This window comes from Leuciscus leuciscus, assembly GCF_965113295.1.
Source record: "Leuciscus leuciscus genome assembly, chromosome: 22".
Classification (NCBI taxonomy): Eukaryota; Metazoa; Chordata; class Actinopteri; order Cypriniformes; family Leuciscidae; genus Leuciscus; species Leuciscus leuciscus.
The window spans coordinates 13,861,828-13,875,657 of NC_138746.1; the positions used below are offsets into that span (position 1 = coordinate 13,861,828).

The following is a 13,830-nucleotide window of genomic DNA, read 5'->3' on the forward strand; positions in this document are numbered from 1 at the left end:
ATCTGTTCATCATATAAAGTGATCGTGTCACTTCAGTTGTCGTAAAATTTTGGACTAAACTTCTCAATTCATATGGATTAGTTTTACGATCTCTTTATGAACTTTTGCGCAAGCCGTCTTGGAGGGAGAAAAAGCTCTCAGATTTCATCAAAAATACCTTCATTTGTGTTCCAAAGTTGAACGAACGTTTTACGGGTTTGGAACAACATGAGGGTGAGTAAATAATGACATAATTTTTCTTTTTGAGTGAACTATCCCTTTAAGCTCTTGCCAGAGTTCTTGTGATGTCAATGTTACATTAAAAATACCAATATTACAGTATAATATTTTACTAATGGATAACAAAAGAGCAGAAAAACCAGCCCAGATGGCTGATAACCTGTATTTGTAGAGCAAACCCTGGTTCTAATATGAAAAAAACTAATTATAAAATAAAAATTTATAGTAAAAAAAAATTTAATAAAAAAATGTAGATTTATATACTTGTATAAAAAAAAGTCTATTTATATAGCACCTATATATTGCCGTGGCTAACCAATGTGTTTTACAAAGCATCATGAAACAGACACGCAAACAATGATACAATATAATAAACAAATATTTTTGCTAATAGTTTCATTTTCAATAGTCAATTTTAAAGTGCCTCTTAAGATGTATTAATTTGCAAAAATTACTACATTGATGTGTTGTGATGCTTCACACTCAACTAGTAGAACATATTTGGTCTTTTTTTATTGCTTAAAGTGAGCGCTGATTTTGTGTTTTCAACAGATGCATTAAAGTCAGAAGAGACCGAACAATTCCAGATTCTCTATTGTAGTCTTTTGCATTAAAACAAAATATGCAAATGCTCTTCTGATTCTACACAGAAAGCAAACTAAATCAAAACATTCACAAGCAAGCAAATGATATAATGCACTATATTCACTGTATATAAAGACATGCAAACCCTCTTGATAACTAAAATGACAATGAAACAAGCACAACAAGCCATTCTTCCCATTTCATTATGACTGTCTAGTCTGAAACAGTTATTTTTCCTTTTATGCAGAGTACAGAAGCATCTGTTCATGATACAAACAATCTTATGCTCCCATCTCATAAGACTTCCAAACCAGTTAATGAATAACTTACTGAAATCAATGAGAAATCTTCCAAATCCTTGCCTTTGGTACTGAGGCATGATCATTATGCAGGAGACATTGTACTTCTGCTGGCAAAGCTTTTCCTGTGGGAGAGAAAGAGAGAAAGATAGAGTGTGTCAGTGCGCTGCCAACGCATGCAATTCACTGCACCTGCCGTTCTCCTGAAATGAACCAAACATAAGCACACAAAACCCTTCAAACATATTGCAGAAATGTTCAGATCCAAAAACGAGCACCATAAAATAAACCCATCTTTAACAACCCACTAAACAACCCGCTGTTACTCTGATTCCACTGTCATAGGATTAGATATTCTTAATAATATCCATGTAAGGGTAATACCTTTGAAAAGTATCCAACAAGATGACAACCCTTCTCATCATTCTGTGTCAGAACGTAGAAGAGAAACGGCTCAACGTCGTAATAGAGCGTCTTGTGGTCCAGAAAAAGCTTTGCAAGCAAACAAAGGTTTTGGCAAAAAATTTTGCTGATATTTCCATCAACCTAAAGCAAAGAGGAAAAGAAATGGGAACCCATTAGAGATTCAGATAGCCCATACAAGGGCAGTTCCCGCTAGTGGGGCACATGTAAAGATCAGAAATCATAAACATTCTGCAAATGAAGGTCTTTAACACTTTTAGAGGTCTGCTAGGATTATGATGCATTTCCTGTTCACTAGAAAAAACAAGACATGAAGTCCTTGAAGAACTGACTTAATCTGACATGATTAAATCATGTAAGACCAGTTCTCATCCATGATGCTGAGATGTGCCTTTCAACAAGCTTGGCACTTCATATCCTTTAATCTCTGGACATAACCCCTCTTGTTTTAATTGCAAATGCAGATGAGATGAAATTAGGATGCGAATGAAGTTGTGCATGAAGATTTAAAAGCCAGCACTGACCTCAAACACAGAGAGGTTATCCTTCCTGTAGATCTCATTAGCTGGAGGGTGAAACCACCCACATTTCTTTGAATGCCTCTGCAGAATGTCCTGGCTTTTCATGTACTTTAAGCAGAACTCGCAGAGATAAAGCTTCAGTAATCTGAGAAGGTGAGCAGCAATTAATTATAACATGAAGAATGTGGCATGAGTTGCAAGAGTAGGGAGTCTAACTCTAAATCACATACTAGTTTACATTTGCTTAAGGCTATATCTGGCAGACATTTTAAAAATTGCTGTAAAAAATGTTTTGGAATAAATTTCAGACTTACCTTGAGTACTCTGGAGGGTATGGTGAGGAATACCAAGTTTGTATTTCATACTTCCCAAATTCAATCAAAGGAGGGGATTGTCCTTGATCACCAACAGTTTTCTGTTTTGAAAAAAATTCACAAGTTAGAAATTTTTTTTCTTTGAAATATTTAAAAGAATCGTATTATTCTAGGGTGGTCACCTAAAGTACGAGGAATAGCAATAGTGATGCTTGCCTAGTAAATATAGACTCTCCTTTACCTTTGCTGTGATCTCCTTGATGTGTCTGAACACTTTCAGATCCTCTTCAGCCACATGGTCATTGAGTAAAATCATCCTTCCTTCCTGTGGCTCTCTTCTTGAGCATCTCTCGGCATTAAAGGCTGTGAGAGGTCAGAAAACAGACCTTTAGAATGTGTGTGCAGAATGTAGTACAACGAAAAAAAAAAAAACTGAAAAGATGCTGACGCTATAAAACCCAAACCTAATATAAACAAGCACTAACCTTAGACTTAACACAGCATTCAAAATCACAACTGCTAGCATGCAAATCACTACAGTCATGGAAAGGACAGCTGATAGGAAAGGCTCATATCAACATTGCTGGCCAACACACTAACCTCAAACCTCTAACCACACATCACAGTTTGTTTCTAGGCAACAGTGACCTCTAAACAAATATTCCATTTGTGCAGAGGTTGAGAGGGAACCAAACCAGGAGCAAGGGTCATTTGAAATGCAAACACTTTACATTAAAGTGCTTGTTACCAAAGGGGAAAAGCATTAATAACTATGGTTTGAGAGGCAGGTGTGAGCAGCATGAGGACGTGAGCAGAGAGCCGAAATCTAAGGCTTTAGTGGCTTCAGAATTAATAAATTATTGAAGAAAAAGGTTAAAAACAAAAATGCAGAGATGCAGTATTAGTTGAAAAACAAAAAATCCATGTTACTGAGCTTCTAAAAATGAGGAAGATGAGTAAAACGGTTTAAAGATGAAAAAGCTAGTCAGCCGTTCGGAGGTTCAGGCCCCTGTGCTTACCATGGTTTGGGTCTGGTTTAACTCTTCCATCTGCCAATCTGCCCTTCCCTGGTGTGTTGTTCTCCCTCTGCGGGGAGGCCTTAAACCTAAACCTGCCTAGCAGCTTGTGCTTTCTCAAGAAAGGAGTTCGTTTGAAATGGAGTGCCGACTTAAACGGTCGGCCCCGCTTGGGCACCCATCCCGAGGCCGAACCGGATAGGGATGCTAATTTACTACCGAAACCCTTGACAGGTTTTTTTCCTTGAAGCTGCAGGGACGTTTTGGGTGAGGTGGAAACGTCCTGGGTGCGGCGCGCTCGCTTGGGCGGTGCGTAGCTGGGGAGTCCCTTTTGCCGGGACTGTCCCTGAGTGGTATAGATGTGAGACAGTCCATCAAATAGTCCCTTCAGCTGGTTGTTGCCTGGGAGGCTACTGAGGGACGGGCCGCTAGACTGGGAGGAGGAGCTGTGTGGGGAGTGGGCGGAGGAGGGCGAGGATGACTGGGTGGGGTTCAGCGAGATGGGGCTGTGTCCTTGCGAAGGGGACGGGGTAAGGAGAACACTAGATGGGGCGTTTAACCTCACACCTGGCGTCGTCACGCTGGCATGGTGTTTCCGATAGCCCCGTTTCCTCTGCCTGTGCTGATTCGAGGAGCCCGACGCTTCACCGCGCAACCGGCGACCCAAGGGTGATGGCGTGAAAAATTTGGAAAGCCCGTCAATGAGACCTTTGGTTTTCTTGTTGAATGGGAGCAACGTAGTGAGGGTGGGTGTGGATGTGAGGGGGTCAGTGAGACTCCTGCCGTCTGTGGTGGGTATAAAGGTGCTTGATGAGGGTGGGGTACAGAAAGTGCTTAAGGAACCCCTACCATGCCGTGCTTTTTCAGACAGCTCAACGGATCCTGGACCACCACTGTCAGACCTGTGAAAACAGACGATAGTGGCATTTAATACACGAGCCACAAATGAATGAGAATCTGTGTGCACATCTTGACTGTGACTAAGCCTGAGCCTTGGTTTGAGAGCCTGATTTCACAGCTTCAACAACACGTTCCACCGTGTCTATCAGTGCTCATCAAGCCTTTAGGAGAGATGTAATCCCTCAAGTCTTGCACATTTAAAAAGCTTACTGACCCAGACTCACCCAGTCTGACTGACAGCGTTCTGAGTGAGCTTCACAACACAGCCATATGTTAAAATTAGACTTGCAAAGAATGCCCCAGGCTAAAAGTACATTGTAGCAGCCATGCTAATTTTAAACCTTGTGGATGAGAGGGTATGAAAACCTACATATACTCTCAAGGCAAGGTTGTGAAGGACAAAAATCAGAGTAGGCCATCAAAAAGAGCATTTACAGTTTAGGCAACATACTGATGTGAGACCTGTAACCTTAAGCCTGAAGCACAAGGAACAAGACAGATGAAATGAGTTATCGTACATTGTTGGATGTGCTAGATTTTTTCTTGGCCTTCCTGGCTTTGCATATCGCCTTTTGATCTGGGCCGCTGTCTTGTGTAGCAACCGTTTTCCCTCCTGTTCCTTTGGCCTGCATACTTGGCAGATCCACATTCCTGGGGGAGGTCCAGAAAAAAAAAAAAAGAGAGAGGGAGAAACAAAAGAGAGAAGCATTTCAAGGATGGTTCATCATTGTCTGCAGCCGTGACACTTTTCAGATATGTCTTTGTAGTACTGAGCAGAGATGACCCACTGTGCTTTTCCCTTTATTTCCACAATCTTTAGAAGAAAAGGAATAGAACAAAGGGAAACAAGCTTTCTACAGGTAACAGACCAACAAGGAAACACTGAATAAATGTCTTTGAAGTTTTGTGGGGAGCTTTTTATTGACAGGACCTCAGCCTTCAACATCCTCTTTAGAGAGGTAGATATCAAATAAACAATTTGAATGATTAGATCATTTGTCACATTTCGCATAACTAAAGTTAAATTTGCATGTCTTTTGATTTTTAATATAGAACTAAAGCTCGCCGATATCTTGTGGAAATACGCAGAACTGATTTGTGAGAAGCATCACAACTACAGAAAGCAAATAGAATTGTACATAAAGATAGAGGCCAAGCATTATTAATTTTCTGTATTCCTGTGATCTTGACATGAGATAAAAAGAATAAATGAAAATACTGACAAATGTTATACTGAGAAAAACAATGTATAGCCTCTCTTGACAACTAATTCTCATTCTTACAGAGTTTTCATTAAATTTGAGGTCAGTCAATGATTTAAAAATCAATTTAATTAAATCACTGATAACTGATCAAATTTTCTGAAAAAAAGAAATAAAAGATCATCAAAAGATATTACAAAAAAATTTCTTCGTCAATTTATTGTTTGATTTATTTCCATATCGTTGGAAAATGTGTATCACTGAACTATAATCCACCTGAATATATTTTGCAGCCATAAAAATAATTTTGTCAATCTGTCTGCGGTAGAATATCACACAGAGGGCAGTTTACACAGGAAGCGCTCTTGTAGCAGGCGCCATTCTGTTAGCGTCTCTCATTTTGAATGTGTATTTTTTGTTATAATTAATCAAACTAAATTAACATGTTAAATTGACACCCTGACATACATGTTTTAGTTTAAGCATTTTCTTTCACCCATAACAAAACCCAAATGAAATTTGATGGGATTTTTAATGGCAGAATGTCACCTCCCTTCAGCAGTTACAGACATTCAGCACTGAAGGCTCTTGTAAAATTAAGTGAAATGAATCTGTTCTGCTCTATTGAAACACTTTATGATGCTGCTTCCTTTTTATCTTGGCACTTACATGCCCATTTCAGACAAACTGCCATTAACTGAAAAGGACAAGCACAGTCATTTGCAAGCCAGAGGCAAAATCATTAACAACGAGAGAGAGAGAGAGAGAGAGAGAGAGAGAGAGAGAGAAAGAGAGAGAACGAGAGAGAGAGAGAGAGAGAACGAGAGAGAACGAGAGAGAGAGAGAGAAAGAGAGAGAAAAAGAGAGAGAGAGAGAGAGAGAGAGAGAGAGAGAGAGAGAGAGAGAGAGAGAGAGAGAGAGAGAGAGAGAGAGAGAGAGAGAGAGAGAGAGAGACGCAAGGCACATATCATCTTACGATTATGTAACCAGAAGCCTTTGTGTAATGGCACATTTAAACGGCTTCACCTTGAGAATGGAAAAATCCACAGAGGCAAACAAAGGCCTAATGTACCTTTTGGCATTCTGGAGAGCGGTGGGTCACAACACTCCATATGGAAACCCCTGTCACAGGAGTCACAGAAGAGCATCTCGTCCTGAATCCACACGCACAGAGAAACATGTCAGACGCAAAAATAAGACGCAATATACACTACACCAGTAAACAACATCCTGCAGTAAGTGTCAGAACACAAGCAGCGCTCTGACACTATAAAATATGTCAGCAGGAACTGGGCCAAGGCCATCAGTGCATTTGAAAAGAACTTACAGCATTCTTCCCCTGAATCTGACAGGAACTGCATGTTTTGCATTCGATGCATTGCCAGCGCAGGGCCTTGACATTTGCAGTCAAATCAGTGGAGAACTTCAGGCATGATGGATGGCCTTTGAGGAGAAATGTGGAATAAAACAAACAGGCTTTAGAGAGAGTCTCCAAACATGCTCAATTAAAAGAGCGACATTACCTAATCCTTTAACTTTGGCAGGAAACACAAAAGCCCTTGCTGAAACATTACAGGATAAATGTTAACAGAGAGTTAATCAAGCAGAGAGAGAACATCAAAAAGAAACAAATGAAAGATTCCCCCGACCGTGGATCAGTTAAATATTTACACGTGGCATCAACAATGCGAAGAGCCATGCGTGAAGACTTTCCAAAATCGATGTCTAAAAGCACTGTATTATCAAACACTTCTGAGCAGCTAATTAAAGATAATTTGTTCTTAACGAGGCAGAAATGGTACGCGGGTACACCATAATGGCAGTCAATCCGTTATAGTCATGTAAAAGCATGCACTCCTGTCCCTGAGGGCTGCGAACCAGCTGCGGTTTACAGTGGGAGCACATTTTCTATACTTTCATGAACACTTAATGAAAACCACCTCTGCGTTGTTAAGTCAAACTCAGCCATAAAAATGTCACTGGGAGAACAATTCCTTGTGGCATTTCAAAATCACTGTTCAAAACAAATTACGACATAAGAGCAGGTAATTTAACAGGAACATGGCAATTCTGTCTGGAGGAGGGAAAAAAATAAATAAATTAGAGTAAAAGAAACAAGCAAGCAAACATGCAGTGGGGGAAAAAAACATCTTATAAACTCTACACCTTTCAGCTTGAATCCATCTGTGATTGTGAAAAACCCTTCTGCCAACACTTCTACAGAATAGACAATTTTTAGTTTAGTGAAAAAAATTCACTCTATCCTCCAAGCATCTTGAGATATTTTACCACATTTCATAAACATATAGCCCAATGCCAATAATCCCAAACAAGATCACCCTCACTAAAAACACTTGCATATAAGCTTTCATACCACATGGATGGGGATGCTATCATGGAGACCTGAGGAAGCCCTCGCCAGGGTGTATTTATCAACTATCACCACTAGTTTTCCCTCCTAGCAGGATTTGACACTGGAGGGTTCTCCTAGTGTAGTAGCCTTTTTTTAATTACATTTTTTAAGAGTGAGCCATTAAATAATCCCCCAAAAAATTAGATCAATATTTTTTTGACAGGCTAAATCTAGGCTGAAAATATGAACTGAAAATTAAGCAGATTGGACAACAGAAATTTAGACATGGAGAAAAAGTAGTGTACGTAAAATTATCCAGGTTTAAACACATTTAATGTAAACACTAGCTGATGAAGATGTCACCTTGCCGGTATAGTTGAGACGTGCACTGCACTGATGCGAGATGAGATGCATGCAGAGAAATGAAGGCGGACAACAAACAATGCTGTGCATCAAGACTACGAAAGCTTATTGCGGACAAAACTCAAACACAATTGCAAATTCAGTTCAGATTTGCCTTTCCTAATTGTGCATGCACAATGTTTGCGGTTTTCTTTTGGATCTTTAATAAAGAGCATTTCTTGTTCTTAGACTATACACATGCCCTTGCCTGCCCCATGCAAACAGACTAACCAAGATCTCATGTAATATACTGTAGGGTACAGACATTGTTTAAAGTAAAGATAAATCAAACGTTTATTCATTAACTAAGGGCGGCGCTACCAAGTTATCAAGTTACTTAACCACATGGTCAACCAACACAAAATAGGTGTCGTTTTAAAGCTTAGAAGCTTGGATTTACAGTGAATATGGGGAATATGACCATCACTTAACAAGTGCTTTTAAATTTGCTGACATATTAGAAGTGCTCTATTTTCATAGCGTGAAAAAATAACTGCTTTACATGAAAATTTGACTTGCAAAATCATTGTACATAATAGATAGACGTTTCAATTTCACAGCTGGAGCGCGCTTGGATTGGTTTGATCGCTCAGATTGACAGGTCTTGATTTACACATGCAAGTAGTTCTTTTGTTCACCCTTGTTTAATTATGTTTCTAAATAAACGTGTGCTTGCTTCATTATTCTTCGTGTGTCTGCTGCACGTTTTGCGCATGAGCCGCATGCACCTCAAAACTATGCACTCTAATGATGACCTTGCTTAATGGGCCATTGATACGTTTTTAATGATTAAATTGTCAACAATTAATCGATAGTTGGTTAATTGTCATGATCTCTTGTATATATCCTTCTGTTATTTTGATGGAACTATGATCCATTTTCCACACAGAAAAAGTATAATCTCAAACAAGTTACAATGGTTTTTGTTTTGATCTCAGTGGTCCAGAATTTACAGTTTCTGTTTTGGCCCTGAACTTTCATTTTGGTGCATCACTACCTCTGACTCTCTCACTTCTGGAATTGATTCAATCACATGATTATGAGTTATCAACTGACAATCCCAATGGTTGAAATACAATTTCATAACTCATGAACTACTTGTCCCATCACTCCCACAAATGTGAGAAAATATTCAAAGAAAATCTCTGGTTTGGTTACAGCTAACTGGTTAGTTACGAAGTCTGATGGTGCGTCTTAATCAGCTCCCTAACTTATTAGGTCGTGAAACAGTAGATTGTGTACAAAGATTCAATGAGGATTCTATTTCCAGCGATATGACAACATCCTCATTGTACAACATCACTACTGGTATTTATGAACAACTGTAGATCTGTAGAACAGAAAATGTTTTTTTAAAGTACATTATGATAAATACTTTGTTACATATACATGCACCTGTAAATAAATTATAAATGTTAGCTATATGTTCATTGGCTGAATAGATGTATGTTTATGCTGAAACAAAATTAAATAGGCTAATGATTTGCATAAAAAAGTTGCGTGTCATTACGTGTAGTGAGTTGGCTCGCATGATTTATGTTTTGCTCTTCAGAACTTCAGTTAAAGGGGCGGTTCAGGATTTTGGACATCGGACCTCATTTCTAAGTTAGCCTGGGTGTTATTTATCAGTGGAGACAGTTTTCAAAAATTTTCACCCAGTCCTTCCAGTTGCATAGTTCGCCAGTGCTAGGCTAGCACGAGTCACTACTGTAACTGTAGCCTGCCATTAAAACAGTTTTACCCACTCCACAGTACACCAAAAGCAAATAAATTAAAACGCCAGACTATCGATGTAAATGTCTGTTGAGAGAATAATGTTAGAAATCAAACTACCCTTTCATCACATTGCAATAGTTATCCTTTGTTCCCTGTATTTATTAGCATAGTCTACAGCAGCGGCGGAGTGATATTAAGTTACCTAGGTAACCGAGACTACTACTAGCTAGCTAGACGTCCCGACTGTAGTGCACTTCTGTTCTGTGTTTACTTTCGGTGCAGTACTAACCGGAGCAAAGTAAAATTCCGCCGCTGCTGAGAAACTAGTTCCTGTAAATGTAATGCGATCATTGAGATGCAAGAGTAGTTTGATTTCTAACATTATTCTCTCAACAGACATTTACATCGATAGTCTGGCATTATGATTTATTTGATTTTGGTGTACTGTGGAGTGGGTAAAACTATTTTTAATGCCAGGCTAGCAGTTACCGTTGACTAGCCTAGCCTAGCACCAGCGAACTATGCAACTGGAAGGACTGGATGAAAAATGTTGAAAACTGTCTCCACTGATAAAGAACACCCAGGCTAACTTGGAAATGAGGTCCGATGTCCAAAATCCTGAACCACCCCTTTAAGGAAACAGTGAGCATCGATGCTCCCTGGTTTTCACTGTGCATTGTGGGACTTTTCATGGAGCAAATGTTTCAGCACACTGGAAGAATTTTGCCATTGAGACAGCCCTTAAAATGACCACCTCCTTGATCAGTACCCTGACTACTAAACTAGGGAGCTGACTGAGACTAGTTCGTCACTGAGTGTCACTTCGCCAAATGGCCAAAAGCAAGTTACTTTTAACAGACTTTCAGATAATACACCGCCCATCTATAGGCATGGCTCAGTCAGAGTGTTCAAACACTGGTCTTACCGCTGCTCCCACAGTCAGCACAGGACAGCAACTCCTCTGGCCTCTTGTCTCGATTGGACTCCTTCGTGCCCAAACAGAAGCTGCATATGGGTATGGGGTCAGCACGTGGCTAGAGTGAAAAAATAAAGAGTAAAAGAGCATGTTTTTAATTGATGTAGACTTAATTTAAATAAAACTGCCAACAATGATGCAACTTTTCTTTCTTTTTATATTCCTCAGATAAAAACACACAAAAAAGTATGGTTTACAAAGTCAACATGTTTGACTAGATAAAACACTAAAGATGTACTCAAACTAAACCCCCTACACACCAAGTGAACTATGGCTGTCATGGTGAAGGAATTTCCACTTACAGAGAGATCAATATTGCGATACGCAATAATCGCCATTAAAAAAAAAGAAAAAAGTTTTACAATGTGATCAGCTGGCACGAAGGAGATTCAAAAACAAAACAGGTTTTATTAATCATCCAAACACTCTGAATGAACATACAGGAGAATAATGCAAACCACACAATACAAGATCTTACCAAGAACAACAAACACGTGGCTATATAAACAGGGGTAGAACAAAGGAAAGTAAACTAGACATGTGAAACTAATATGTAACTACAGAAACAAAAGAGGACAAAATCAGTAACCAGTGACAACAAAACTAAACAGAGCAGGAAAACAGGAACTAAAGGAAACAGAAAAGAATGACAAAATAAGGGCTCACATAACAGAAAATAAACCTGACAATAAGCTTTTTGTGCTATTGTTGCATGTAGAACTGTTAATTCTGACCATCCAATCGGACTAGACTAGAGGCTTTCTAAAACTGCTGATATCTCTGCGCATTCAAGACAGGCTGTCAGAGTTACGTCAAACTAGGTGAAAGCAAGAGACTGTCTTTGAGTGAGTCATTAAACCGTTCATTCAACTAATGCGTTCAAAAATCCTGATTCATTCATTAATGAAACAAGCTGATGAATTGTAAAACTTTGAGCTCCAATTTACAAGGCTCAATCGAACAGCAATGCGTCGCTTCATAGAGACCAAATGATGCCATTCATGGGAAATGTTGACAGGATGCTACGACAAAGATTTTTCGTTCCTCCTCAGACATGGCAAAGGTTTTTTTTATTGTAATTTTTTTTTTACAAATATATTACTTGACATAGAGAACAGATGCAGGTAATTAGCACACGCTCAATCGATCTCTTTCTCTCTCACTCACTGTCTCTTTAGGCTTGTTTAATGCAAATCTACGGAGCGTCTGTACAAATCACAATTGTAAGCCAGTTGGCAGAAGAAGAAAAAAGGACATTCTCCTCTCTTGTTCTCATTATTAACTTATGTAACATTCAATACACATGCATAAAGTGTAAAACAAGGGCATAGCCTTATGAAAAAAAAACAAAAAACACGTGAACATCACAGTTGTGGTGGTTGCTTCTGCGGTTGGCTTGTCAAGTTGTCAGTATCGCTGTATTCTAATATAGCGGTTACCGCGACAGCCCTAATGTGAACAGCTTTAAGCAATGCAGTGCCTTAAATAATATTTTATGTACACATACCAAGATCCAAGATTTGAAACACAGTACAACTATTATTAAACACAAGGCACATGAGTGGCATAGAAAATGAGTACAGATTGGAAGATAAAAGATTTGGCAGGTGTTTTGATTAGCTTTGTTTGAATATTGAATGTCAAACTAGACAGGTGGTTACAAACCCAGGGAGTCGGCTAGTTATTAAGCATGTGATTATGGAGGACAGATACACAGTGCCAGATATAAAGCAGCTCCTGGCAGAGGCCAGATACAAACACGAGTTAAATCAATCTCAAATCACTCAATACCAAACAAAAAGGCACATTGTGAAGTAGGCTACATTCTAGGGACGTGTCAGACGTACTTCAGTACCAATACTAAAATAAAGATACTAGTAAGAACAAAACTAGCTTTTCTGCAGTGTACCACAGACTCAAATTGATAGAGTGCTTTCTGACTCACAGGCGGCTGTTGATTTTGCAGTGCAGTGCAACCTAATAGTGGTGACACTTAATTTCGTTAAAATTAAATCAAATTAAATGTCAAATTAAATAATATTAACAATTAAGAATTAAGTTTTTTTTAAATATTTTTTTTATATTTCTTAATATTAGTTTTTACTGTACTTTTGATCAAATAAATGCAGCCTATGTGAGCACAATATAATTAAAACGGATATTGTTTTCTGAAATGTTATTGCAACAACCCTAGTACATTCTGGCACTTAATAGTGCAGTGTGGTCAGGTATCCAATATCTCTGGAGGTCAGATACTAACCCAGATGCAGAATCCACGAGACATGATACCACAAAGAGGAAATTAAACCGAAATGGCTCTTTTAAATTTAGGATGTGTGCTGCATTTGACTACTGTAAAGATTACATTATGTAAAAGCCTTCAAAAAGGCAGCAGCCAATTCAACCAACACACATACATGCAATAAATCTGGTACTGCTGATGAAGGATAAAGGATGCCCAGCAGGATGTGTCCTGAATTGTGCACGTCACCACACACACCGCCTTGCCGTATCACCGAGCGCTGTGATACACAACACTGAGCCTGTGTAAATATTGGCAATGGGATGTTATACAACTGCGAGAGGTGTAGCCAGTGCCCTCTGAATGAGGGTAACGCAAGTTGCTGATGCCAAAAGAAGATTAGAGGGAACTGAACAGGCTCAGTGAATAGCTCTCAAGATAAGACTATCTTTCCTCCCACGAAAGCCTGTGGCATGCAGGACTTGTGTAGTGGAGATCAGAAAAAGGTTACATGGAATCTGACGGGAAAGTCTGCCACCACACCCTCACATCTCCAAACTGTTACATCTAAATCTCCACATGGGTTGTGTAAGCCCATTCAAGCCCGAGTCCTTAGATTCTGCATCACACGCTCGCAAAAACATACCAGTCTCCCGAGAAGA

The 13,830-nt window shown here is 39.2% G+C and overlaps 1 protein-coding gene across 8 annotated transcripts in view; it reads right to left on the reverse strand.

Moving 5' to 3' along the window:
* kat6b (K(lysine) acetyltransferase 6B) overlaps positions 1-13,830 on the reverse strand; it is a 44,536-nt gene that overhangs the window by 7,900 nt on the left and 22,806 nt on the right. For 7 of the 8 annotated variants that reach the window (XM_082154179.1, XM_082154181.1, XM_082154175.1 and 4 more), the window contains exons 3-12: positions 10,876-10,984; positions 6,807-6,922; positions 6,552-6,633; positions 4,796-4,928; positions 3,381-4,279; positions 2,603-2,724; positions 2,362-2,462; positions 2,051-2,192; positions 1,488-1,649; positions 1,135-1,228 (exon numbers count right to left, since the gene is read on the reverse strand). In XM_082154179.1, coding sequence (XP_082010305.1) covers positions 1,135-1,228; positions 1,488-1,649; positions 2,051-2,192; positions 2,362-2,462; positions 2,603-2,724; positions 3,381-4,279; positions 4,796-4,928; positions 6,552-6,633; positions 6,807-6,922; positions 10,876-10,984 — 1,960 coding nt within the window. The remainder of the gene's footprint in view (positions 1-1,134; positions 1,229-1,487; positions 1,650-2,050; positions 2,193-2,361; positions 2,463-2,602; positions 2,725-3,380; positions 4,280-4,795; positions 4,929-6,551; positions 6,634-6,806; positions 6,923-10,875; positions 10,985-13,830) is intronic. The other variant, XM_082154182.1, reaches the window with a different exon arrangement.